Source organism: Rhamphochromis longiceps, linkage group LG6 (assembly GCF_057381845.1).
Source record: "Rhamphochromis longiceps isolate RC_006_pf linkage group LG6, R_longiceps_female_GT1.1, whole genome shotgun sequence".
Taxonomy (NCBI): domain Eukaryota; kingdom Metazoa; phylum Chordata; class Actinopteri; order Cichliformes; family Cichlidae; genus Rhamphochromis; species Rhamphochromis longiceps.
Window position 1 is genome coordinate 27,754,733 of NC_140562.1, and position 27,768 is coordinate 27,782,500.

Genomic DNA, 27,768 nt, shown 5'->3' on the forward strand with positions numbered 1-27,768 from the left:
ACAAACTTCTCTTAAATCTCCTTAAAAATGACTCTATTCAGTCATTGTGCTGCCTGTATAAACAGTTTTCATTCAATCATAAAAAAAGCCAAAAAGCATTCTAATATGCTTTCATAGCGAAATTTTCAAATATTTTAACCAAATGTGCAAACACTCTTTTCTAAATGCTACCTACTCATCACTCACTTGAGCCCTAACACCACAAATGTGTTAAAAACGGTTTATTCACCAGAAGCTAAATTGGACGGCATCGGTGGAAAAAGTGAAAGACAGACAAAATAAATAAGTCTCACTGGTCAAATTTATCTCACAAGGTGTCTCTCTGAACCACGATGTACTGTAGCCATAGCAACTGGCACCCAGCAACTCCTGAAGGGAATGAGAAAAGGATTCATGATTCATATCCAAACAACAACAGCCTGAGAATCCAAATATACTGAGGTAAACTGCCACCCCCAGACAGTCAGGCTGACAGCTGTGAGGAGGAGGGGCCAAGTAGAAAACAAATAAACAAAAACAATCACAATCATCCTCATTGTTTTCTGTTTGCCTCTTGTGGTTTCAGCCATGTTGACTTGTACTGACAAATCGCAAGATGGTAAAAAGTAATAACTTTTTCATGCCAGAAGGATGGAGAAAAGTAAGACTGGCAGCTTTGCTAGTGAGTCAGCTCCTGTGGATACACACCAAAGGACTTTTAAATTCACCAGTCAAAAAAGTGTTTAAATTAAAAGGACAAAATCATGAGCTGCCTGTAGAAGAAGAGTCCTTGTTACCAAAAGGCATCTCCAGTGTTTCATATTCTCTAAGTACATGAAAATATTACATGCCGTTACACTTTTTTTTAGTCCACTTTCAGGCTTGCAACTGTCTATTTTTGCTCCAAAAGCATTTTCCAGGAAGCACAGCCACATTTACACCATTCATGGGAAGGAGGGAAGAATAAAAAGCCCACCACATACACTGCCAATGAAAACATAATAAGCAAGCCAGAACTACTTGTGGACCATATTTAGCAGAAGTGAAAACACTGTTCTGAATCATGATAACCAAGATTGGGATCTCTTCATTACCAAAAGTCCCCATTCTTGCACTTGCATCGCTATCCAGTAGCTTTTGCCACAATTTCCCTGCTTAAGTAAGCAGTAACAATCAAGGCCCTGCCTGCTGTGCCCACTATAAGGCAGCTGTGCCTCATTACCAATCAGAAGAAAAAGCAAGAAGGGGCCCCTGGGATACACTATTCTTGACTGTGGTGTTGTGTGTAGATAAACCACAGAGGATGCTTATCCTCTGTCCTGTTTGTCTCATGTTATCTGTGTCTACATGCCATTCACACCTTGCTTCTTTCGCTGCTTTGTTGCTAGGTAGCTTTGTTTCCTCTCATTCTTAGCGTTCTTTGTTTCTAGCTTTCTTTCTACAGACTTAACAATAAATTGTGGGTGAAAAACACCCACAATTGTAATTTTCTTTAACCCTTAGCGCTGTGAAATGTGTAAACTGAAAAATAAGTTTGCCTCTCGTGAAAAAAGAAAGTCACTTCTGTCTGCTCTATTGCAGATATGCCTACAACCCAATTATTGTTATGTCTCGGAATCATGCTGCTACTTATTCTTAATGTAATGCATCTTAGTGAATGTGAAAGGAACAGAGCCGTGGGTACTCATGCAGTATGCAGGTTTGTGGTGGTTATTTTGAAAACGACTTACTCAGACTGTATGACACACAGTGCATCTGGTTTTTAATTGCATCAGAAATCTTTTGATTGTACACATTTAATTACTTCTGTTTGTAACATCCTTTTACTTTCTTCGTGTCTAGCTTAATTATGTATATATATTTTTAGTTTGGAAAAATGCTTTTAGGAGGCTTTTACCCAGCCAACATGTATATATGGGCCCCATCTGGTTTTTGCTCGGGCTGGATGGGTACCATGTGGGCATGGGCTCAAACTGGGCTTTTTGTATGGGGCCTACTTGGGTTCTTCACATTAAACCCATATGGGCCATCCCAAGTGAGCACTTTTAGTAGGTCCTAGCTGGGTCAAACATGGGAAACACTTAACTTGGTCCAAAATGGGAAACACATGTAGGACCCACTTGGGTTTTCCACCTGGGATAGACATGGGCAAACACAGTCATTTAAGGATAGGCTGTTGTTGTGTGCCCCAGGTGGGGCAAAGTTAGGTAATCAATATATGTTTTAGTATCGATGACACAGGTGGGCCCCACCTGGTCAAACTAAATGGGTCGCACATGGGCAAATGCAAGTCAGACCCTGAAAACATGTCTATGTGGGCCCCAGGTGGGGCAAAGTTAGGTAATCAATATATTTTTTTAGCACTGATGACATAGGTGGGGCCCACCTGGTCAAACTATATGGGTCACACATGGGCAAATGCAAGTCAGACCCTGAAAACATGTCTATGTGGGCCCCAGGTGGGTTATGTTAAGTTAATATGGGCATATATTTTACGTGGGCTCAAGATTGTTTAGTATATATGGGACCCACTTGGGTTTCTCACATGAAAGCCATATGGGCAAAACCAAGTGGAAACATATAGTAGGTCCTGGCTGGGTCAAACATGGGAAACACTTCACTTGTTTCAAAATGGGAAACACACGTAGGACCCACTTGGGTTTTTCACCTGGGTTAGACATGGGCAAACACAGTCATTTAAAGAAAAGCGTTTGCTGTGGGCCCCAGGTGGGGCAAAGTGAGGTAATCGGTATATATTTTTTGGTACTGATGACACAGGTGGGGCCTACCTGGCCAAACTATATGGGTCACACATGGGCAAATGCAAGTCAGACCCTGAAAACATGTCTATGTGGGCCCCATATGGGTTATGTTAAGTTAATATGGGCATATATTTTATGTGGGCTCAAGATTGTTTAGTATATATGGGACCCACTTAGGTTTCTCAACAATCAAAGAAAGGACTTGTTGCCCGGACACTGAACTGTGTGCTGTTGGACTCAGGCCGTATTATTTACCCAGGGAATTCTCTCACGTCATCTTGGTGGCTGTCTATGTTCCCCCCTCTGCTAACCCCACAGCTGCATGTGACACTATCCACTCTGCCATAGCTCGGCTACAGACTCAGCACCCGAGTGCCTTTATTGTGATCTCGGGTGATTTCAACCATGTATCACTGGACAATACACTACCAACATTCAAACAATATGAGGACTGTCCCACCAGGGGAGAGAAAACTTTAGACTTACTGTATGCTAACGTCAAGGATGCATACAGCTCCTCCTCCCTCCCCCCACTTGGTAGGTCAGATCATAACCTGATTCACCTCACCCCCCGCTATGTGCCAATTGTGAGGAGGGAACCTGTGACCACCAGGACTGTTAGGAGGTGGTCAGAGGAGGCAATAGCGGAACTACAGGGCTGTTTCGAGGTGACCGACTGGGAAACACTCTGTGAGCCTCACGCCGAGGACATCAATGGGCTTACTGAGTGTATCACAGACTACATAACTTTCTGCACCGACTCCATTGTTCCAGCTCAGACTGTTCATTGTTACCCAAATAACAAGCCGTGGGTGACTAAGGACATCAAAGCCCTCCTCAACAACAAGAAGAGGGCTTTCAGAGGGGGCAACAAAGAGGAGGTGAGGAAGATCCAGGTGTTACTAAAGGACAAGATCAGAGAGGCTAAGGACAATTACAGGAGGAAGCTGGAGTGGAAACTCCAGCAGAACAGCATGAGAGAGGTGTGGAGGGGCATGAAGACCATCACTGGATTCAGGCCAACCAACAGCAGGGGAGCTGAGGGAGGTGAGAATAGAGCCGACGAGTTGAATCTGTTTTTCAATAGATTCGACACCACAGTGTCTGCTCCCACCCCCACAACCTCACCTGCAGTCAGCCTGGAATCCAGAACCACACCACTGTGCCAGCCTCTCTCTTCACATGTTGCCTCCTGTGAGATTCCTGACACCCCTCCCCCACCCATCACCTTCACTCAATACCAGGTTGAGATGCAAATGAGGAGACTTCACTCAGGCAAGTCTGCTGGACCAGACGGAGTGATTCCCCTTGTCCTCAAGACCTGTGCCCCCCAGCTGTGTGGAGTCTTTCATAAACTGTTTATGCTGAGTCTGAGTCTGCAGAGGGTCCCGGTGATGTGGAAGACATCATGCCTCGTCCCTGTATCAAAGACGCCTCGTCCCAGTGGCCCCCAGGATTACAGGCCCGTGGCACTGACCTCCCACATCATGAAGACCCTGGAAAGGCTCATCCTGGACCAGCTGCGACCCATAGTAAGACCACATCTGGATCCCCTTCAGTTCGCTTATCAGCCTTGTCTCGGAACAGCTCATCATTCAATTCTTCAATTCTTTATTTATTTGTCACATGTAGTTATAACTAGTACAACACACAGTGAAATGTTTTTTCCGGCTAAAAAGTACTCCCCCCCCGACTGTGCATCTTACTAAACTTATAATAAAAAAATATCTATATAAAAGTATAAAAATGTATAATATCGTGCAAAATATTACGCTGTAATAGTTAAGAGCTATAGTGTACGTATTTACGTAAATACAGATGTAAATGATAAAATACAAATAAAAATAAGGATAAAACTCAAAAGAAAATTATATACTGTGTATGGAATTGTCCATCATGTTGTCCGATTTGTGTTTTGATTGAGGAGTCTCACTGTTTGTGGGTAAAAACTCCTCCTGAACCTTTCAGTTCTTGTTTTCAGGCTACAGAGGCGTTTCCCTGACCTCAGTGGCCTGAACAGTTTGTAAGCGGGATGGCTGGAGTCGTTAGTGATCCTGATGGCCCGGGATCTGCACCTTTCAGCGTAGATGTCCTGCAGTGTTGGTAAAGATGTTCCCATAGTGCGTTCAGCTGTGCGCACGACCCTCTACAGGGCTTTCTGTTGCTGTACTGTGCAGTTCCCGTACCACACCGTGATGTTATTACACAGGATGCTCTCAATGACCCCGGTGTAGAATCTCCTCTGGATGTTCTTGGAGATCTTAAACCTCTTTAAACGCCTCAGATGATAGAGGCGCTGTCTGCCTTTGCTGATGAGGAAGTCCGTATGTGTGTTCCAATTAAGGTCCTCGTTGATATAAACACCGAGGTATTTAAAATTAGAGACTTTCTCCACAGGGTTTCCATTGATCTGAATTGGGGTGTGAGTTTTCTCGCCTCTCTGTCTCCTAAAATCAATCACCATCTCCTTTGTTTTGCTGATATTCATGGAGAGGTGGTTTGCCACACACCACTTTGCTAATCCGTCCACCTCGCTTCGGTAGGCCCTCTCGTCATTCCCGGAGATGAGTCCTACCACCACTGTGTCGTCAGCGAACTTCACAATGGAGTTAGTGGGGTATCTGGCCGTGCAGTCCGCGGTGTAGAGGGAATAAAGAAGAGGGCTAAGCACACATCCCTGGGGGGCCCCTATGTTCAGTGAAAGGGTATGAGAGTACACATCCCCTATTCTCACCGACTGTGGTCTCGCAGTCAAAAAGCTGTGAATCCACCTGCACAAGGATGTGCTGAATCCCAGATCCCGGAGCTTATCCGTAAGGATGTGGGGCACTATGGTGTTGAACGCTGAGCTGTAGTCTATAAACAGCATTCTCACATAGTTCCCACGTCCCTCATCTAGATGGCTCAGTGTGGTGTGCAGGACCTGTGCTACAGCATCTCCAGTGGATCTATTTGTCCGGTATGCAAACTGCAATGAGTCCAAGTCGGGAGGGAGGAAAGAACTAATAAAGGGTTTCATGAGCCTCTCAAAACATTCATCACTACAGATGTTAGGGCCACTGGGCGATAATCATTTAGGCTGGCTGGGCGGGTGTTCTTAGGGATCGGAACAATCACTGATGTTTTAAAGCAGGTGGGGACTACCTGCTGGGCCAGGGAGGCATTGAAGATGTTAGTGAAAACTGTAGTTAGCTGATCTGCACATACTCTTAGCACACGTCCCGGTATGCTATCTGGTCCCGCTGCCTTCCTGCAGTTGGTTGCCCTCAGAGCTCTCCTCACGTCATGCTCAGAGAGTATCAGTGGTGCTGGTTCAGCAGCGGGGGCGGGTGCAGGGCTCTGAGATTGAAACTGAGGCGCCTCAAAACGCGCAAAAAAAGCATTGAGTTCGTCAGCTAACTCCGGTTTCGTACATCTCACAGTGCTGGGTTTATAATCTGTGATTGTTCGTAGCCCGTCCCATATACGTCGGGAGTCGCCATATTGGAAATGCGACTCCACCTTGTCCTTGTAACGCCTTTTAGCCGCTTTCACAGTCTTCCTTAAACCATAAGAAGCTGCTTTATAGTTGGTCATATCGCCCGATGTGAGCCCCATATTGTAGGCCGTGGTCCGTGCTTTGAGAGCTCTCCTGACAGTAGAGTCAACCCAAGGTTTTTGATTGGGAAAGGTCATCTACCTGCTCAATCGTGTCTACACCCATCTGGACCAGCCGGCGAGCACTGTGAGGGTCATGTTTTTTGACTTTTCCAGTGCTTTCAACACCATCAGGCTGACCCTCCTGGGTGATAAGTTAGCAGCGATGCAGGTGGATGCTTCTCTGGTGTCCTGGATTGTTGATTACCTGACAGGAAGACCACAATATGTACGTCTCCCACAGTGTGTGTCTGACAAGGTGATTAGCAACACAGGGGCACCACAGGGGACTGTCCTCTCCCCCTTCCTCTTCACCCTCTACACCACAGACTTCAGCCACTGCACAGAGACCTGCCATCTTCAGAGGTTTTCTGATGACTCTGCGGTGGTTGGATGCATCAGCAGGGATGATGAGACAGAGTACCGGGCTGTGGTCGACTCCTTTGTCACGTGGTGTGAGCAGAATCATCTGCAGCTCAACGTGGCAAAGACCAAGGAACTGATCGTGGACTTCAGGAAGACCAGGAAACACTTGACCCCTGTTTCAATCCAGGGGGTCAGTGTTGACATTGTGGAGGACTATAAATACCTTGGAGTACACATTGACAATAAACTGGACTGGGCTAAAAACACCACAGCACTTTACAGGAAGGGCCAGAGTCGTCTCTATTTTTTGAGGCGACTGAGGTCCTTCAACATCTGCCAGAAAATGCTGAGGATTTTCTATGAGTCTGTTGTGGCCAGTGCGATCCTCTATGCTGTTGCATGCTGGGGGAGCAGGCTGAGGGTCGCAGATGCCAACAGACTTAATAAACTGATCCGTAAGGCCAGCAATGTTGTGGGGATGGAGCTGGACTCCCTCAAGGTGGTGTCGGAGAGGCGGATGCTGTCCAAGATAAAGACAATGTTGGATAACACCTCCCACCCACTCCATGACATGTTGGTCAGTCACAGGAGCTCGTTCAGTGAGAGACTGAGATTACCAAAAAGCACCACTGAACGACACAGGAAATCATTCCTGCCTGTGGCCATCTCCCTGTACAACGCATCCACTTAACACACTGTTTGCTGCTACAGCTACACATGTTTCTTTTCCAACTATTTATTTATAAGTGACTTATGTATGTATGTATGTATATATATGTATATATTGTACTATTCTTAGTTAGCGTATTGTCTGTCTTGTCTTAATGTTGGTTTAAAATGGAGCACTGTAACAAAAAATAATTTCCCCCAGGGATCAATAAAGTATTCTGATTCTGATTCTCACATTAAAGCCATATGGGCAAAACTGAGTGGAAACATATAGTAGGTCCTGGCTGGGTCAAACATGGGAAACACTTCACTTGTTTCAAAATGGGAAACACACGTAGGACCCACTTGGGTTTTTCACCTGGGTTAGACATGGGCAAACACAGTCATTTAAAGAAAAGGTGTTGTTGTGTGCCCCAGGTGGGGCAAAGTGAGGTAATCGGTATATATTTTTTGGTACTGATGACATAGGTGGGGCCCACCTGGTCAAACTATATGTATCACACATGGGCAAATGCAAGTCAGACCCTGAAAACATGTCTATGTGGGCCCCAAATGGGTTGTGTTAAATTAATATGGGCATATATTTTACATGGGCTCAAGATTGTTTAGTATATATGGGACCCACTTCCGTTTCTAACATCAAATCCATATGGGTGGGCATCCAATGTAGGTCCTAGTTGGGTTAGTGATGGTAAATGTGTACATTGGTTCAAAATGGTAGCACATGCTTATGTGAGGATTCTTCTTCTGTGAAGAGCCTGAGAAAGTGTTATTTGAATAAAGGAGGATTTATTCCAAACAAGCCCATCACAGATTGCGCACAACCCAGGGAGTTCTGAAAGTCAAATTGTAAAAATAATCTCAAAAGAAAGTATGAACATAACTCTCTTTTATAACCTGCAGACGGCACCCATGTGGTACCATTCTCTAAGAAATCACCCTAACTTTAACATATTTGGCACAACCTCAGTCTATCACTTTTGCTACCCTTACGTACAGTCAGATGTTCTTGACCCTTCATTTTTGACCCTCTCAGTATTTAGCCTTGGCTAGCAAATGTACTCAAAGTCCACATTGAGACCTCAAGATGTTATGTGTTATCAGACACTACAACCCAGCTGTCAAGTGAGACTATAGGAACTTTGGTGTTTTTGAACATTCAATGTTACTCAAAACACTCTGCACACTATTCCAAATAACTGGTTTGAAACTGGTTACTTTTTAATTTTAGATTTCATTTTATGTACTTAATGTGAACTCTGCATGGTAGGCTGCATGGTGAGGCTCAGATAAGATAAAATAAGGACTTCATGATTCTTCTTAGGTAAATTCACTTGTCACAGCAGCAATATTAAGTGATTAAAACGGACACAAGAGTAGAAAAAAAGAAAAGCAAAAAATACGAATAAAAAACCTAAGATAAAAGTGAATTACACAGACAAAATCCAGATTTGGCATTTGCAAATTAAGGATTACTGGTTGTTCAAACAATTAAGACTATTTACTTGAGCAAACATGCAGTTGAGGATTTTTAGTAGATCAGACACACTCTACTGTATTAGAGAAAAGACAGTTAGTTACATGGAAGATGGAAGTTTTGGTTAATCAGATCCAGTAAAGCTCCTGAAGTATATTACCGATCTGTTAAAATGTTACTCTTCAAACTTGTGCCCTCAAATTATATAACCAGAAATAATTTATATTTTCTTTGAACTAGTGGAAAGGAGAGGGAATGGGGTCTTTCAAGCAGTCACACTTCAACTGTGAAACTCCCTTGTCCTTATGGTGTATTGACACTATTGAAACTTTTCAAAACCAGTCTAATGTTAGAAGAGCTTTTAGGTAAACTGTTATTCTTCTTCTTATCATTATTATATTTTTATTAATTATATTTTTATTATGATGTTGATTTGGGTGACAATTTTTGATAAATATTATATATTACTTTTTAAAACATATTAACCATCCCTATGCTTAAAAAACTTTTAAAAATAAAATTGTTCTTTTAAACTTGTGCATTGTTTGACTTTTAAAATTTTTGTATCAGGTGTAAAACGACTTTTTAAATAAAGTTGTTTTTAATGTGAGCAGCTCCTATTGGCTCGTTTAAAAAGAGGGAGGAGCAGATTGCACCGCCTAGCGTCTAGTCTTCGCGGTCTTTCGTCTGTTGCGCCTTTTCTCTCCCTGGTGTTTAAGAACGTGGAGGACAAAAGGATACCAAAGAATCGAAAACTATGACAAAGGTAAATACTTAAAGTTTGATACGTTTTCATCAATGGTTATTTTAGTAACTTTCTATAGTCGTCCTAAACGGTATAAGGGGGAGAAGCATAACATCTTTAGCTAGCAGGTAGAACTGGGTTAATTTACTGCATTGTCTTTGGCAAACATAATTTAAAGTTAATTACAAAACTCTTACTGCCTATATTCTACTCAATAAAGTTCATCTTATCTTATTCTGTTTTCATTGCACCATTCTCTCTATACAGTTTTTGAATTTACACACTATAACGTACACGGCAGTTTTTTTTCTGTGCTTCTGCAACTGTTTCTTGGGTTTTCCTATAAGGTTTTTGTAATTAATTTAAAAAATTTATATTATTTTTTTGGCTTTAGTGGATTCCTGCTCAGCTAACTCGGCCATTATGCACTACCCAGTAAACAAAATGGCTGAACAGTATCTTAAATGTCTGAACATGAGCTAGTCATACCATGTTACGTAATATTCATGTGCAGTGTAGCAAGGTGATTGTTTAAATTACAGGAGTAGATCCCTGCAGCTGAAACGGTTTTCTGATCTGAATACGGTAATGTTACCAGATATGCATTGTACTATGGGAAAACGGTGGTGGATCAGTGTGTAAAAAGCCCCCAAAAGAAACACGCAGATTCTTTAGCTCAAACACTGTCTGATCACTCTCTTAGATACTGTGCTGTTCCATCTAGTTATTGGTTACTGAGAAATGTTAGGTCATTAATTAATTAAGAGAGTGCAGCTGTTCAGATCAGATGGTGAAGTAGGAAAATGCAGAACATGTTATTATAGCTGAATGCTGTGTAAAATACTAGTAATAAATCTAACTCCCATTTATGGCTTTTACTACTGTGGGGCTAAATAAAAAATTGCAGACATAATGAAATCTGCTACAATTACAAAGCTTAAGTTTAAAACAATTATTATATATTAAGCATTTTTTTGCTCTTTTTTTTTAAATTCTTTTTGCTAATAATGGACTCAATTTTATTATCAACTTCAAAGACCTATTAAACTTTTAAATCATTAAATCCAGGAAATTAGATGCCCGTAAATGTACGAGACCCTCTTTATGGCTAGTATCCCCAAATATTTAATAATCCTTTCTAAAAGTACACAAATTTTGTTCTTTTCAATTAAATATTGCATGTTCAATGTATTCTTGAGCAGGTAAAAATTCCACTAAATTCGTTTTTGCATATTTTTAAGTATAATCAAATTTTTATAGTTTGTGAGTACTTTTAATTTGGAGATTTTGCCACTTGATTTGAAGTTTGGATAGTGCTTTATAGTAATTTGTAAATGTTTTGAACTCATCTGGCTTCTTAATAATTTAATAAAAAATTAACAAGCCATGTAATAATTTGAAAACCACTAGGGACCACTTATAAAAAAGTAATTCCTTTTTTACTTAAAGGAATTTAGGATTTATGTCTGTCAAGTCATTTGTTCTGGCATAAGTCACCATTTTGATATATCTTCCTGTGACTTTAAAGTCTGTCAGCTAGTTAGATACATTTTTGCACTGCTAGTGTTTTCTGCTTGAATTAGTCAGTTTATCATATAAACACATGCAGTGCCTTTCAAACTTTTAATTACACTGTTCATTTTGTGCATTAGTAAGAGAATCTTTTATATTGAATTATCCTGGGAAAAAACAAAAATGTTTGTATTTTCTCATGCACTTTCTTTCATTTCCTTATCACGTTTAGATTCTTCAAGATCACAAGCACCATCTTTGACATGTAAGTAACTTTCATATTATTTGTATTACTTATTATTAGAACCAGCTTCAGCAAAACAACGTTGGTGAAGTCTGGAGAGGCCTCAGAACCATCTCAGGCCACAAACAGCAGAACTCTCTGCCTGGGAGGGATGTGAGATGGGCAAATGAACTGAATCATTTCTTCAACAGATTTGATTCAACCATGAGACAGTCTACAACATCGGCTGCAGACTCACCCACCCCCACTGCTGCTGTTCCACCTCTGACACCTCAGACACTTCACACCTCCTCTATTCACCCTGCTCACTCCTCCCCACCCCCAACAACAGCATCCAATACACACTCAACACAAGGCTCCAGCCTGTCTCTCTCAACCACCCAGGTTAGGAGGGAACTGAGGAGGATTAATGGCAAGAAGGCAGCGGGCCCAGATGGCATCAGCTCGAGGGTCGTCAGGTCCTGCGCGGACCAACTGTGTGGGGTGATGGAGCACCTCTTCAACCTGAGCCTGAGGTTGGGAAGAGTCCCACAGCTCTGGAAAACCTCCTGTGTTGTACCAGTGCCAAAGACTTCACGCCCCAAGGACCTCAACAGCTACAGGCCGGTGGCTCTGACATCCCACCTGATGAAGACCCTGGAGCGGTTGGTCCTGGCTCAGCTTCGGCGCCTAACAAGCTCATCACTGGACCCACTTCAGTTTGCCTACCAGCCTGGCATTGGCGCGGATGATGCCGTCATTCACCTCCTACATCGTTCCCTCGCTCACCTGGAGACCGCTGGAAGCACTGTGAGAATCATGTTCTTTGATTTCTCCAGTGCCTTCAACACTATTCTTCCCTCGGTTCTGAAGGACAAGCTGGAGAACTCTGGAGTGGACCATCACCTCACTACCTGGATTTTGGACTACCTCACCGACCGACCACAGTATGTGAGGACTCAGGGCTGTGTGTCGGACAGGGTCGTCTGCAGTACGGGGGCCCCACAGGGAACGGTTCTGGCTCCGTTCCTCTTCACCATCTACACTGCAGACTTCTCCCACAATTCCACCCAGTGCTTCCTGCAGAAGTTCTCTGATGACTCTGCAATAGTCGGCCTCATCACTGATGGGGACGACAAGGAGTACAGAGGACTGACTCAAGACTTTGTGGACTGGTGCCAGCTGAACTACCTCCAGATCAACGCCAGTAAAACCAAGGAGCTGGTGGTAGACTTCCGCAGGCACAAGCATTCTCCACTGCAACCACTGAACATCCAGGGTATGGACATTGAGGCTGTGGACAGCTACAAGTACCTTGGTGTTCATCTGAACAACAGACTGGACTGGACTCATAACTCAGACGCCCTCTACAGGAAAGGGCAGAGCAGGCTGTACCTGCTGCGGAGACTCAGGTCGTTTGGGGTGGAGGGCCCACTCCTGAAGACCTTCTATGACTCTGTGGTGGCTTCTGCTATCTTTTATGGTGTGGTCTGCTGGGGCGGCAGCATCTCTGCTGGGGACAGGAAGAGACTGAACAGGGTGATCCGAAGGGCCAGCTCTGTTCTAGGATGCCCTCTGGACCCAGTGGAGGTGGTGAGTGACAGGAGAATGGCGGCTAAGCTGTCATCCCTGTTGGACAACGTCTCCCACCCCATGCAGCAGACTGTGACAGCACTGAGCAGCTCCTTCAGTGGGAGACTGCGGCACCCACGGTGTGGGACGGAGAGATTTCGCAGGTCTTTCCTCCCCACTGCTGTCAGACTCCACAACAAAGACTTTAACTGAACAAACACACACATCCACACATGTGCAATAACACTAAGTGCAATAATCTTTTCTGGCATATTTTTACTCAGTTGTATATAGCATTCGTATTCTATTTTTATCTTATTGTATATTTTTATTCTATTTTATTCTACTGTATATAGTATATTATTTTATTCTATTCTGTACAGCTGTGTACTGTATTTATTCTTATTGTATTCTAATTTTTGCGTCATAACTTTTGCACTGTCCACTTCCTGCTGTGACAAAACAAATTTCCCACGTGTGGGACTAATAAAGGTTATCTTATCTTATTATTATTATTATTATTATTATTATTATTTTTGAAAAGTGATGGTCTTTGGGGCATCCTTTTTTTTTTACTGGTATTAAGTATATATATTTATTTAGGCACAGGAGGCAATGATCTATTTTAAAATTTAACATTTATTTAATTTTCATCTTTTATGCTAACAATAATGCCAACAGTGTTCTCTTCACTTGTCCCACAACTCTGACAGTTTTGGTCCTCTGCTCTCCTCACAATTGGCTGATTTCCATCTGAGCTGCTACTGTCAACTGCATTAAACTGATTTTACATTGCCTTGTTATTCTAATCTTTATCTGCGTTTTGGACTCCAAACATTCACACCTGCTGTTAGTAACCAGAGCTCACAAGAGTGTAAGGCGTGTAGTTCAATAAAGTGATCGATGTGTTCACTAGCTGATTTCAATAAACCGGTAACTTATCAAACCCATATTTTATAGGAAGTACATTACTGATAAAAGTGGTAATAAACACGGTAACCAATAAAAATTTAAATTTCCTGTTATAAAAAAAAATACTGCTGTGAGCTCGGTTTTCTAACACCAGGTGTGAACATCTACAGTCTTTAAGCGCTGGTAAAGATTTAAAAATAAAAGCATTCAATAACATAACATTAAACACTAAATTAGTTTGATGGTGTTGACTGCAGCAGCTCAATGTTAATCAGCTGATGGTGATGGAAGCAGATGAGCGTTTTTCATCATGGTTGTTAGTGATGTGTTGGTCAAAACGAAACGGCTCTTTGAAGTGAACGACACAAGCGTGTTTTTTCTCTCTCTCTCACCCTCTCTCTCTCGCCCTTTTTTCCGCTTCACTCTGCACGCGAGCCTTGTGCTTTGCGCTGGGAAGAGGGGGGAGGGGCGGTTGTTACACACGCAGTAGCACAGTAACAGAGCAGGAGGGAGAGAGAGAGAAAGAGAGCCAAGGACAACAACGTCACATTAGAAAGGTATAGTAATCATCCACAACTATTTTCAATTGCGGATGATAAAGGATTCAGAAAGTTTATTCCCAGCCAACATTTATATGTGGGGCCCATATGGTTTGGAAATGGGCTGAAAAATGGGCCCCATATAGGATTGTCCGCGGGTTCCGTAATGGCCCCATGTTAAATGCCCATATAGGTGTTATATTGGTAAAATCTAGGAACTAAATGGGCCCCAACTGGGCAACATACACAGAAACCCACCCGGGCCCCATCTTTTAATTTTTTTTGGGTACCATGTGGGCACCACATAGGCTAAAAAGTGGGTTTTAAGTGGGATTGTCCGCGGGTTCCATAATGGCCCCATTTTATAAGCCCATCTTGGTTTTATATTGGCAAAATCTAGGAACTAAATGGGCCCCAACTGGGCAACATACACAGAAACCCACCCAGGCCCCATCTTTCAAGTTTTTTGTGGGTACCACGTGGGCACCACATAGGCTAAAAAGTGGGTTTTAAGTGGGATTGTCCGCGGGTTCCATAATGGCCCCATTTTATAAGCCCATCTTGGTTTTATATTGGTAAAATCTAGGAACTAAATGGGCCCCAAATGGGCAACATACACAGAAACCCACCCAGGCCCCATCTTTCAAGTTTTTTGTGGGTACCACGTGGGCACCACATAGGCTAAAAAGTGGGTTTTAAGTGGGATTGTCCGCGGGTTCCATAATGGCCCCATTTTATAAGCCCATCTTGGTGTTATATTGGCAAAATCTAGGAACTAAATGGGCCCCAACTGGGCAACATACACAGAAACCCACCCAGGCCCCATCTTTCAAGTTTTTTGTGGGTACCACGTGGGCACCACATAGGCTAAAAAGTGGGTTTTAAGTGGGATTGTCCGCGGGTTCCATAATGGCCCCATTTTATAAGCCCATCTTGGTTTTATATTGGTAAAATCTAGGAACTAAATGGGCCCCAAATGGGCAACATACACAGAAACCCACCCAGGCCCCATCTTTCAAGTTTTTTGTGGGTACCACGTGGGCACCACATAGGCTAAAAAGTGGGTTTTAAGTGGGATTGTCCGCGGGTTCCATAATGGCCCCATTTTATAAGCCCATCTTGGTTTTACATTGGTAAAATCTAGGAACTATATGGGCCCCAACTGGGCAACATACACTGAAACCCACCCAGGCCCCATCTTTCAAGTTTTTTTGTGGGTACCATGTGGGCACCACATAGGCTAAAAAGTGGGTTTTAAGTGGGATTGTCCGCGGGTTCCATAATGGCCCCATTTTATAAGCCCATCTTAGTGTTATATTGGCAAAATCTAGGAACTAAATGGCACCCAACTGGGAAAGTACACAAAAACCCACCCAGGCCCCATCTTTCAAGTTTTTTGTGGGTACCATGTGGGTTCCACATAGGCTAAAAAGTGGGTTTTAAGTGGGATTGTCCGCGGGTTCCATAATGGCCCCATGTTAAATGCCCATCTTGGTGTTATATTGGTAAAATCTGGGAACTAAATGGACCCCAACTGGGCAAAGTACTCAGAAACCCACCTGGGCCCCATTTTTCAAGTTCTTAGTGTGTACAAGATGAGGAAAACATGAGCTAAAAAGTTGGAATGGTATTATCAGTGGGTTCTGTAGTTGCATCTTACTTCTTGTTTGAATTGGCTAATTTCTGGCACTGGGCGGGTCCCATGTAGAAAAACAGCCACAAAATCAAATTAACAGACGGCCAATACGGCTTCTGTGACACAAAGACACTAAATATATTAAAGCTGACTGCAAATAGAAACATCAAGAGGGGACACAAAACACATTTTGTTCACATTTATTTTGTCACACAACTGTGGGTTTAAGTAACTGTATTCCAAGGAGTGTGAACTTAAAAAACTAGAAATATCAAACTACATTCAAATTACTTAGAGTTGAAACTGTAGCAACATGGGAAAAAATAAGAAGGGAAACTCAGAACCTTGTCTTGAATCAGCAGAGGTGTCTGTTATGTTTTTTTACAGAGCCGTTAGTCTATTTTGTCCCCTAGCAGCCCTCAGTCCTCCTCTGTCTCTAGCTCCAGTGAACCATTTGGAGAGAGCTTTCTCTGCTTCTTGCAGGTTGACTTTTGCAGTCAAAGAATTCTTCTTCAGTGCCTCTGCAAATGAAGAAGAAAAATGGGTAAGCCAAAGTAAAGGTAACCATAGCTTACTTCCTTTGGTAATGATTTACAAAGAACAATGTTTATTTCACTTTCTTGCCTCAAATATATAAGATGGCACAATAACCAATCTCACTTACACTTTCAAACACTTTATTAAAAAAAGTGTCTCAAGTGAAATTAACTTACCATACACAACATTAAAGAGGCGCAAATCTCGGAACTTTTTCTTCCCATGTCGGCCAAGCAAGTTGTACTCCACGGCAAGCTCGGGTGATATGAGGAATTTCATCATTCTCCTTGTAGCATCATCTACACTTGTTCCCCCTATATCTGCTACCATGGCAACCTGAGGGGAACATACAAAAAGGACAGATTAGATCATAGGTGTCAAACTCTGGCCTGCGGGCCAAATTTGGCCCGCAGCCTACTTATATTTGGCCCGCGAAGCCATACCAAATTACTATTAGAGCTGGCCTACTGGTATTATACAGCTAATATATATATATATATATTGTTTAGTATTAAGCTTTGCTTGTTCCATATTCAGTTTTTCAGAAAAATGTGTTTGAGTCCATAAGAAAAGATTCATTCCTATATCTGGAGGAATAAATATATTTCAATAAATATTAACGTTAGCCCGCGACTTTGTTCCAGTTTTGAATTTTGGCCCACTGTGTATTTGAGTTTAACACCCCTGGATTAGATACTGGCATCTGGGTAGGATGCCTCCCTGGGGAGGCGTTTTGGGCACATCCAACCAGGAAGAGACCCAGAGGAACACCCAGGACATGCAAAAGGGACTATGTTTCTCTGCTGGCCTGGAAATGCCTTGGGATTCCGCTGGAGGAGCAGGGCCAAGAGACTGGAGAGAGCGAAGTCTGGGCCTCTCTACTTAGTACCGGATTGGGTCACAGGGGGAGCAGCCTAAGCTTAAGATAATGGACCAGGAATGGAGGATAAATGGACGCTTTACATATTACTTAATGTTAATTGTGTGGAGATAAAAAAATACTACACAGCAAAATCTCCAGTTTTAAATTAACACTGGAGAGTGTCTATATGGGTCCACACCTCAGAGTGTTAAATACAACACTGTTGAGTGTTAAATTAACACTTTTGACAGTGTTATATGTTTAAAAGTAACCTAGTCAGTTTTGAAGATTAACAATGGCTAACACTGAGCAGTGCTGATTTTCTAATACTGGAAAATAACTCAAAATGTTAGAAATATTCCAGTACCGTCATGGAAAACCACCATGGTGGAAAACCAAAACAGCAAAAGTAAGAGGGAATTCATGACGATGTTTACGTGAAGCGAAATTTTCAGTGTAGTTTGGATCTTCTTTTGCTGCTGGTTCAGTCAATATTGTTTGAAAAAAGATAAAACCTGCAGCTTCAGAATCTAGCACAAAAAACACAAAGTGCCGTCGGCTGAGAAAGGCCACATCTCACTGATTCTGATCTGTCGGCGGGTCCGCGCTTTGTGTTTACATCTTTGTGCAGAATGCGTGTGCCTGCTCTCATTTACTTTCTCCAAACTAAAATAGGTTTTATTTGATAAATCTATAATCAAAACCCACCCCTATTCCTTACCCCTTTATCATTTATCCATAATGTTAAGCAGGACACCTGTGAATATTTTGTTGTTTTAGCTGTAAAAGTGTCATAAAATCAGCTGTGAGTGTGTGTGCTTTTTTCCATTTTTTCAGGATTACTTCTAGTTTCCACATCTGCTAGGTTTTTTTCTCTACTGTATACTATAAGAGTGTAATCGGGGATTAATAACAGAAAAGGGCAAAAAACAAACTTGAAATTTTACTGTTGTTTTAACTGAAAAAGGGACTCATAATGTACATGAATAAAAGATTTCGAATAGGCAATTTGAATTATTAATTGTAAAACAGAACAAAAACAATTTTGTGACCTTTGGCCCTGTGGTTTGTTTTTGGGCATCTCTTTTCTTCTAAATAAGTCCAGCTGTGTTGGGCCCCTGGTAGAGCTCTGGTTGGAAGAGACAGGTTGGAAAAACCTGTCATCGGCGACGGGTTGGGGGCTAAAAGGTTAAAATAAATAGGAACTGGCCAGAATTTGCATAAACTATCATAGCAGAACAAATATAAGAAATCTATCCGTTATCAAAATCAGAATCAAATGCTTCATTAGAATAAAAAAAATGTAACTTTCTGGAAGGTAAACATATGGTATAGGGCTGCCACAAACGATTATTTTGATAGTCGACTAGTCACCGATTATTTTTGCGATTAGTCGACTAATCAGATCATCATCCATTGGACATAAAACGTACAGCTTATTGCACCAGCAGCATCTGCTCTTATATAACTATCATTAGCTTACAGCTTTAAGTGTTTAAGGTCTGTGCTAACTAAAAATAAAGAAAGACAAGATGATAGTTTATTAAATTTGAATGAAATTTGCAGATTGTTTCGGTGAAGTTTAATAAACTCCTTGCTATCTAAAATATAACAGGACACCGGAGTAAATTCTCCAGCATCTCACACTTCTGATAATCAGCTGTCTGCTTGATGTTTATTCAGCTGTGTAAAAACTATAACTTTAATCTCAGCCAAACCGATTTACTCAGGAACAAATAAAATACAAAAAAAGCCAAACAATAACAGTATTAAGTTATCTAAGTGACTTATATATGTTTAACCTGAGTAGCGAAAGACGGCGGTAGGTTTGAAAACGATTTGCCGGGAGTCCGGTGTTCTCACGGCTCTAGTGAGCCTAGCTATCGAGCTAGTGGGTAACAGACGTCTCCGAAAACGTCGGAGCGCTTTTGAAAATATGTGGTGTCTTGATAAACTGAGCAGATATTTGAGGTTTACACAGCTACATTCTCGCCTGAAAATATGCTAAACGTTTATTTTGTGACCCAGAAAGAATAATAAGAGTAATATTAAAACTAACTAGCTGCCGCCATTGTTGGAAACTGAGCTGGGCTGCGCTATGAATTCTGGGACAGAGCTACTTCTTCTTCGGGGTTTAACGGCAGCTGACATCCTTGTACATGCAGTGCTGCCATCATCTGTTTCAGTCCGTTATTACACTCTTAAATCCTGCTATTATTCCTGCGTCTTTTGTGATCTTACAAAGCTTCAAACGACGTGTCGACTATTAAATCAGTCGTCGACGATTTTGATAGTCGACGTAATCGTGACTAGTCGACTAATCGTGGCAGCCCTAATGTGGTATAAAAGTAACATCTCAGAAAAAAAAAAAAATCATAGCAACAGAAAGACATGGTAGCAGATGTGATGGTCTCTGGCCTGCTTTGCTGCCTCAGGACCAGTAAGACTTGCTGTGTTAAATGAAACCAATTATGCTGTATACCAAAAAAAATCATGAAGGAGAATGTCTTTCAGAAAATATATCAAAGAATTTTTCTGGCTACTGTATAAAGAACAATGGCAAGCAGAATGGGGAGGAAAAAAAAAAACTTACTACAGCAGACATGAGACTGGAGTCCTCCAGTTTTCCATTAAGAGCCTCAACATCGTCTTGGGTTTTAAGAGGTAAAACAACCCCTTCAGGGACCTCCGTAACTGAACCGTTTTTCTGCTTCAGCAAGGCATTTAACATCTTGCTATGAACCAGTTGAGTCTCCTTCACTTCCTCTAAAATGGCAAGTACTTTCGAGAACATGGCTTCACAAGTGGGGCTGGCGGCACTCCGGGCAGTGGGGCTGGCGGCACTCCGGGCAGTGGGGCTGGCGGCACTCCGGGCAGCGGGGCTGGCGACTACACTATTGTTTTTTCCAGAGGGTCGCTGAAGGAGTTGTTCTGGAGGCGTGGGTGGAAGTTCTTCATCTGAATCAGAAGGCTCACTTGATTCAGTGTGGCTGCTCAGTTGATTGATCAGTTTAACACTTGGCCTAGAAAGGTTAAGCACAGAACATTTATGACACTGCAGGAAATAAACTTCATCTTGTTTGTATGCTAGTACCACTTACTTTCTTTTTCTTATGCCATTCTCATTGTCCGTCAAGTCTGATGAATACTCTGCTTGATGCAACTTTGCCCTGGCATTTGCATAAGTTGCTATAACATAAATTGTACAGAATACAACATGTAAGATACAATGTAAAGAAGAAATAAATCTGCAAAAACAATGACAATGAAAAAATGGTTTCCAGTAGAATAGAATAGAATAATCCTTTAATTGTCCCACAAGGGGAAATTTGGTTGTAACAGCAGCCAGAAAGACACATATAGAAACAAACAGTACACAGGACACAGAACAGAAACATACAATAATACAGTAATACAGGGCCTTACATTTTCAAAAGCCTCCAAGTAAAAAAAAAAAAAGTTCATGTATAAACTTTTAAAGAAAAGGAAATACAGATGTAGTGTACAAATAAAGTCAAACTTACCTGCATTTCCCATGACACGGACATTGCAGAGTATCCAGTTGCTGGTTGGTGGTGTTCCTTCCTTTACAGCCTTTGTCACATTCACCAATGAGGCAGGAGGCCACCAGCATAATTTTCTCTCTGCGTCATGGAACCACTCTGATGGAATGATGTCTACCTTCTTGCAGCCATCAGAGTCAACTTCATCCACAAACTCGACCACACTGAATGAAGACATCCTGTAAACGCCATTAAGTTACATGCTGTGTAGCTGAGGCAAAGCTACAAATGCATTACGAAAAGGTAACAAAATAATTGGTTTTGTAAATTTAGTTACAGGAGCACTAGCAAGATGACCTGACAGTTTTGACAACAAATGTACACCCAGAGATGTTGAATCAATAGGGTAGTTAAAAAACGCTGTTCCAGTCTCAAACAGTTCAAACAAAACATGTATTTCTCCGATGAACAGCACAATGTTCCGCACAACTGCAACTTTGCCTTCAAGATCAAAACAATTTGTTCCACTGGAGGTGGAGATTATTTGATTTCCATGTCTGTACATCTTGTACTGAAAAGAATGATGGACAAAAAATTCAGTCATCATAGGTCCAGATGTATGTGGCTGTGTGAGTACACCCTCTGGCATTTTGCAAGACCTGTGAGGATACAATTGCTTTTCACAAACTCGTCTGACAATTTGCTGTACAGGATCCTGTGGTCTTCTCACCATCTTTTTTAACTGTCCCAAATAATTCTCAAATGGAAAACATGAAACCAAATCCAGAGGGCCATACTTTGTAGCATCATCTGCTAGGTGCAAAAGACTGTGTGTATTGTTAACTAAGAATTTAGTCCCATAAATCTTAGCAAAGTTGGCAACAAAGCATCTCAATAATTTTTTTGCATAATAGCAGTACTCTTTACACAAAGGAGACAAAAGTATCCTCATAGCAGATGACAAAACCAGGAAGTTCTTGTACTGTGGATTGCACAGTTTCTGGAAAAGCACAACTGGTCCAGTATACAACAAAAATTGTCTTAATTCTGTAGCTTTCCATTGTCTGTACTCCATTAGGGACCGTGGCTTTCTGGAAAACGTGCGTGGCAGACTTTGCCTACACTGTTTTAAGTGATCTGAAATGGCAGACAGAGTAGAAATAGGAACCCGACACTGCAATGGTCCCTTAATCCACAGGGCAAGTAATTTACGTACAATACCCAAGCAAATTAAATGCATATAGTCTAAGGGAAAGGCTGAAACCATGCCAATGCCTAGCTCTTGAAGAGGTGATTTGGAGTTGTGGTGATCTTCATCTAACATTTCTTCAAACTGAGAATCTGATCTGAGACTTGAATCCATATCTGGAAAAATAACTTTCCCATCAACATAAACACCATACTGTGTACAGCGCTCACAAGAACTGTAGCCACCATGACCTTTGATGCATTTTAAATAAGCTCTAGCTGGGGTGTCACAGATAAAAGCATCTGGAAGGGGTACATTGAAGTGTTTTCCATTGAAAACAATACCAGTTTTTGTGACCTTTTTTACATCTTCTATAAAATCATGCATGTAGTCGTTCACCGACTCAGGTTTGCAGGGACCAGCATATATACCCATCATGAAAACATTTGCTTGTGGCAGTTCAACTATCTTACCTAAAATAGGCCACAGTTGCATATTAGAGCTCTTAAAGAGAGGCAAACCATCAACATTCACACGAATGGTTAATGTATCAGTTTTCAGTTCATGTTGATTTATCATTTTCAGTTCTGACAATACTGCACTTTCAAGACCAAAATGGTAGTAACTTCCCCTGCCAATTTGTTTCACTTCACAGTCTTTTAATGTACTGAGCAAAGTTCTGGGATCCTTTGGCAAATCGAGACCAAGCTCCAAAAGTATGGTTAAGAGCTCTGACAACACAGAATGAGACACATTTCGGTTTGCTGCCCATTCAGCAAGTTTCCTCTTAGCATCAGAGTTTGACTCCACATCAGGAAAGTCACAGTTTTGTTCTTCATCCGCTTCACTATCCATGTAAAAGTCATTACTATTAAAATCCAGAGGTAAATCTTCATCCAAGCTGTTACTCGAATATTCCTCTACATTGTCCTCTGCCTTGTTGATAGTCTCATCTTTATTTTCTATATCTTCAATATTTTCCACTGCTTCATCCACAATCGAATGTTTGTTCGCCACATCTTCAGTGTATTGCAAAGCCTGGTCCACGGCCTTCTCTGCAAGTTCCACAGCATCTAAAGCAAGGCTCTGTAAATGCTGCTGAACTCTAACTTTAATTCTCCTTCTCCTCGTCCGTGATTTGGCAAGAAGGTAATCCATTTCACTAAAATACACAGAAGATTGTGTGCAGAATAGAAGTGTGAGCCATTTTCACACGTACGGCAATCCATAAAATTGCAGAAGATATTCTGAAGAGGAATACAGTAGCTTGCAAAAGTATTCACCCCCCTTGAACTTTTCCACATTTTGTCACATTGCAGACACAAGCAGGTAGGGCTGGGCCATATTATACCGTTCACGATAATACCGGTATAATGTTAGGCAACGATAGGAAAATGAAATATCGCGATAGAATGGGAGTAAAACGCACATGCGCAGTGCCTTTGTTTTCATACGCACATGGCCGGTCGTTGAGTGAAACAGATGAACCAGAATTGGTTTGTAAAAATGGTGCAACTTCAGTGATGTGGAACTGGTTTGGTGTTTGTCCGTCAGATACACAACAAAGCACATTTTTTTGCAGAACATGCAAGCGGCCATCGTTATTGTCGTATTTGTCGGACTAAGATGCTCTTAAATCTGGGAGTAATCTGGGTCCTAAGCTCCGTATTCTTCATGTCAAACAACACTGCAGCATCACTTAGAGTTAAAAACTGTCTAAATTCTTTCATCTTTATAGTTACACCTGGTAAAGCAGCAATGCTGATCGTTTTATTAAAGATGAAAGGCTGATGTTATTAATTAAAAATTTATTGTTTTATTTTTAAGCAACAACTTTTTAGCATGCAATCAGTCCATGCTGTACAGGACAGATTTGTAAACTGTGCATACAAAAATAGACTATTTTACAAAATTGCTCTTTCAACAAATGTAAATCACAGCAGATTTTTTTTGTTGTAGGTGCACTGTCACAACTAGAAATGTGGGGGGAAGTCCTCAAAGTTGAAGGCAGAACAGGAAAATACATGGAAATAACAATTTTCCTTTAAATGGTAAATGGCCTGCATTTGTATAGCGCTTTTCTAGTCCCTAAGGACCCCAAAGCGCTTCACACTACATTCAGTCATTCACCCATTCACACACACAATCACACACTGGCGATGGCAAGCTACATTGTAGCCACAGCTGCCCTGGGGCGCACTGACAGAGCACATCAGTAAAGGTCGATCTGGATACTTGATAACTGTTGGTATAGGTATGACATGAATTTGAATCTCCATTATCACAGGTTTTAATTGGGAGGGAACATGCAGATATACAGGAGGACTATAAACAGCAATTCCTATTGCATACAACTGTTTTAGAAAATACCAACAACACTGTTAATTTATCACTTGCTGGTCTATAGACTTTACAGTGTGGATGGATGGAAAATCCATCTGGCTCCACTCTGGCTGAATTGGTGCTACAAACAACTCTGCGCTCGGCTTTCCTGGCTGTGTGTGGATTTATACTTACACATCCAAATTTTGACCCTATTTTTCTTCCTTTCAGCTGATTGGTCAATTTCATGTCAATCACCAATTAAACAATCCAATCAGAGAACATCTCCAGAAGTTGATTCTGTTCATCTGGACGTAGCATTTTCAGTGGGAGAAAATGCTGCAAGCGCTACGTCCAGATGAACAGAATCAACTTTTGGAGATTTACTTACCTGGATGATTGAGCATGCATCAAGACAATCAGAGAACAGATAGGTTTGGCTGTTGGAGGGCTGCATTACGGAGCTTCAGGTCCTGGAAGAATAAATTCCCTTTTACATACCAGACCAGCATTTTTCTTCATTAGCACGAAGGAAAACAGTCTGTGCGTGTCAGAGTTCTGTGGTTTTTGTGTCACAGGGCTTATAATATGTGTAAAAATCTGGCCAGGGACCATCACATCACACTGCTATCATATTTTTCTGTTGCTATCATGTTTCTTTTCTGAGATGTTGTTACTTTTATGACAGATGTAACGAGAAATCTTCCAGAAAGTTAAATTTTTTATTCTAATCAAATATTTGATTCTGATAACAGATAAAGATTTTTTTTTTTACTTTTGTTCTGCTATTTCATAGTTTATACAAATTTTGGCCAATTCCTATTTATTTGAACCCTTTAGCCCCCAAAAAGTCGCCAGCGACAGGTTTTTCCAAACCTGTCTCGTCAAACCTGAGCTCTGCCAGGGGCCCAACACGCCTGGACTTTTAGAAGAAAAGAGATGTCCGAAAATAAACCACAGGGTCAAATACTTAATTTTGTTCAGTGTTTTAGAGTTATTAATTTGAATTGACTAGTTTAAATATTTTATTCATGTACATTTTGATTGCCTTTAGTAAAAATGGCAAAATTTCAATTTCTTTTTTCTTTCTGTTATTAATCCTTGATTACATTCATATAGTATACAGTAGAGGAAAAAACCTACCAGACCTACCAGTTATCCTGCGTAACATTATTGGGGATAAAGGGTTAAGGAAGCGCAATTAATTTTTTTAGTTTAGCTTGTGTTTACTACCATTTTTTTTTTTTTATCACCACACAGTAAACATTAAGTAATATGTAAAGCGTCCATTTATCCTCCATTCCGGTCCATTATCTTAAGCTTAGGCTGCTGCCCCTCGACCCAATCCGGTACTAAGTAGAGAGGCCCAGACTTCGCTCTCTCCAGGCACTTGGCCCAGCTCTTCCGGGGGAATCCCAAGGCATTCCCAGGCCAGCCGAAAAACATAGTCCCTCCAGCATGTCCTGGGTGTTCTGGGTCTCTTCCTGGTGGGACGTGCCCAAAACACCTCACCAGGGAGGCATCCTAACCAGATGCCAGTATCTAATCTGTCCTTTTTGTATGTTCCCCTCAGGTTGCCATGGTAGCAGATACAGGGGAAACAAGTGTAGACGATGCCACAAGAAGGATGATGAAATTCCTCATATCACCTGAGCTGGCTGTTGAGTACAACATGCTTGGCCGACATGGGGGAAAAAAAGTTCAGAGATTTGCGTCTTTTTAATGTTGTGTATGGTAAGTTAGTTTCACTTGAGACATTTGAACTTTAGAAAACTAAACTTTTTTAATAAAGTGTTTGAAAGTGTAACTGAGATTGGTTATCATGCAATTTGTATATATTTTTTGAGGCAATAAAGTGAAATAAACATTGTTCTTTGCAAATCATCACCAAATGAAGTAAGCTAAGATTAACTTTACTTTGGCTTGCCCGTTTTTCTTCTTCTTCATTTGCAGAGGCACTGAAGAATTATTTAACATCAAAAGTCAACTTGCAAGAAGCAGAGAAGGCTCTGTCCAAGTGGTTCAGTGGAGCTAAAGACAGAGGAGGACCGAGGGCTGCAAGGGTACAAAATAGACTTACGGCTCTGTAAAAAAACAAACCCTGCTGATTCAAGATAAGCTTTTGAGTTTTCCATCTGACTTTTTCCCCATGTTGCTACGGTTCCAAATATCTAAGGAATTTTGCTGTAGTTTGACATTTCTAGTTTTTAAACGTTTACGCACTTTGGAATACAGTTACGTAAAATCACAGTTGTTGGACAAAATAAATGTGAAAAATGTTGTTTTGTGTACCCTCGTGATTTTTGAAATGGTTTTATTTACAAACTAGATTTTGTTTGCGGTCAGCTTTAATATATTTGGTGTCTTTGTGTCACAGAACCCGTATTAGCCGTCTGAAAAATTGATTTTGTGACTGTTTTACTACATGGGGCCCACTCAGTGCCAGAACTTAGTCAATTCAAACTAGAAATAGGATGCAAATACAGAACCCACTGCTAATGCCATTCCAACTTTTTAGCTCATGTTTTCCTCATGTTGTACCCACTAAGAACTTGAAAAATGGGGCCTAGGTGGGTTTCAGTGTACTTTGCCCAGTTGGGGTCCATTTAGTTCCCAGATTTTACCAATATAACACCGAGATGGGCTTACAAAATGGGGCCATTATGGAACCCGCGGACAATCCCACTTAAAACCCACTTTTTAGCCTATGTGGTACTCACATGGTACCCACAAAACAACTTGAAAGATGGGGCCCAGGTGGGTTTCTGTGTACTTTGCCTAGTTGGGGCCCATTTAGTTCCCAGATTTTACCAATATAACACCGAGATGGGCTTATAAAATGGGGCCATTACGGAACCCGCGGACAATCCCACTTAAAACCCACTTTTTAGCCTATGTGGTGCCCACATGGTACCCACAAAAACTTGAAAGATGGGGCCTAGGTGGGTTTCTGTGTACTTTGCCCAGTTGGGGCCCATTTAGTTCCCAGATTTTCCTAACATAACACCTATATGGGCATTTAATATGGGGCCATTACGGAACCCGCGGACAATCCTATATGGGGCCCATTTTTCAGCCCATTTCCAAACCATATGGGCCCCACATATAAATGTTGGCTGGGTAGAGACAGAATTGCTTGGTGGAAACAATGGCTGACTAACATAAATGTGAATGTGTGCTGCAAAGCTGTATAGTTACATTTTTCATGTTAATGACTTGAACTTTGTTTAAAGGTTGGTGTTAGGCAAGTACTCTGGGAGTTATAACTGGAGTAAGTTTTCAGGAAATCTGTTTAAACTGTGGTCATGAAGAAACTCAAACAACAAA

General features: G+C 41.5%; 2 protein-coding genes and 1 long non-coding RNA gene across 4 annotated transcripts; 1 reads left to right on the forward strand and 2 right to left on the reverse strand.

The window, feature by feature from the left end:
* The first annotated feature begins 9,387 nt into the window (after positions 1–9,387).
* Positions 9,388–27,511, forward strand: LOC146668168 (uncharacterized). 2 transcript variants are annotated; one of them, XR_014912129.1, is made up of 4 exons: positions 9,388–9,655; positions 11,379–11,411; positions 26,015–26,175; positions 26,395–27,511. It is a non-coding gene; the product is annotated as an uncharacterized LOC146668168 (long non-coding RNA). The 2 variants fall into 2 exon arrangements; XR_014912130.1 differs by lacking the exons at positions 9,388–9,655; positions 11,379–11,411 and adding an exon at positions 23,994–24,170.
* LOC146668169 (uncharacterized) lies at positions 16,410–21,168 on the reverse strand. Its single transcript, XM_085408609.1, has 5 exons — positions 20,952–21,168; positions 20,529–20,616; positions 20,021–20,450; positions 16,742–16,901; positions 16,410–16,549 (listed from the first exon to the last, which is right to left on the reverse strand). The coding sequence occupies exons 1-5, from the start codon at positions 21,166–21,168 to the stop codon at positions 16,410–16,412; spliced, it is 1,035 nt and encodes a 344-aa protein (XP_085264735.1).
* LOC146668170 (uncharacterized) lies at positions 21,187–23,277 on the reverse strand. The gene has a single exon (XM_085408343.1). The coding sequence runs from the start codon at positions 23,275–23,277 to the stop codon at positions 21,187–21,189; it is 2,091 nt and encodes a 696-aa protein (XP_085264469.1).
* Positions 27,512–27,768: the final 257 nt, after the last annotated feature.

Coding starts and splice junctions, on each gene's coding strand:
- LOC146668169 (XM_085408609.1), bottom strand. CDS start 21,168: ATGTCTTCATTCAGTGTGGTCGAGTTTGTGGATGAAGTTGACTCTGAT. Junction 20,451..20,528: donor AATGGCATAAGAAAAAGAAA/GTAAGTGGTACT, acceptor TAACCTTTCTAG/GCCAAGTGTTAAACTGATCA. Junction 16,550..16,741: donor CCTCTTTAATGTTGTGTATG/GTAAGTTAATTT, acceptor CTTCATTTGCAG/AGGCACTGAAGAAGAATTCT.
- LOC146668170 (XM_085408343.1), bottom strand. CDS start 23,277: ATGGATTACCTTCTTGCCAAATCACGGACGAGGAGAAGGAGAATTAAA.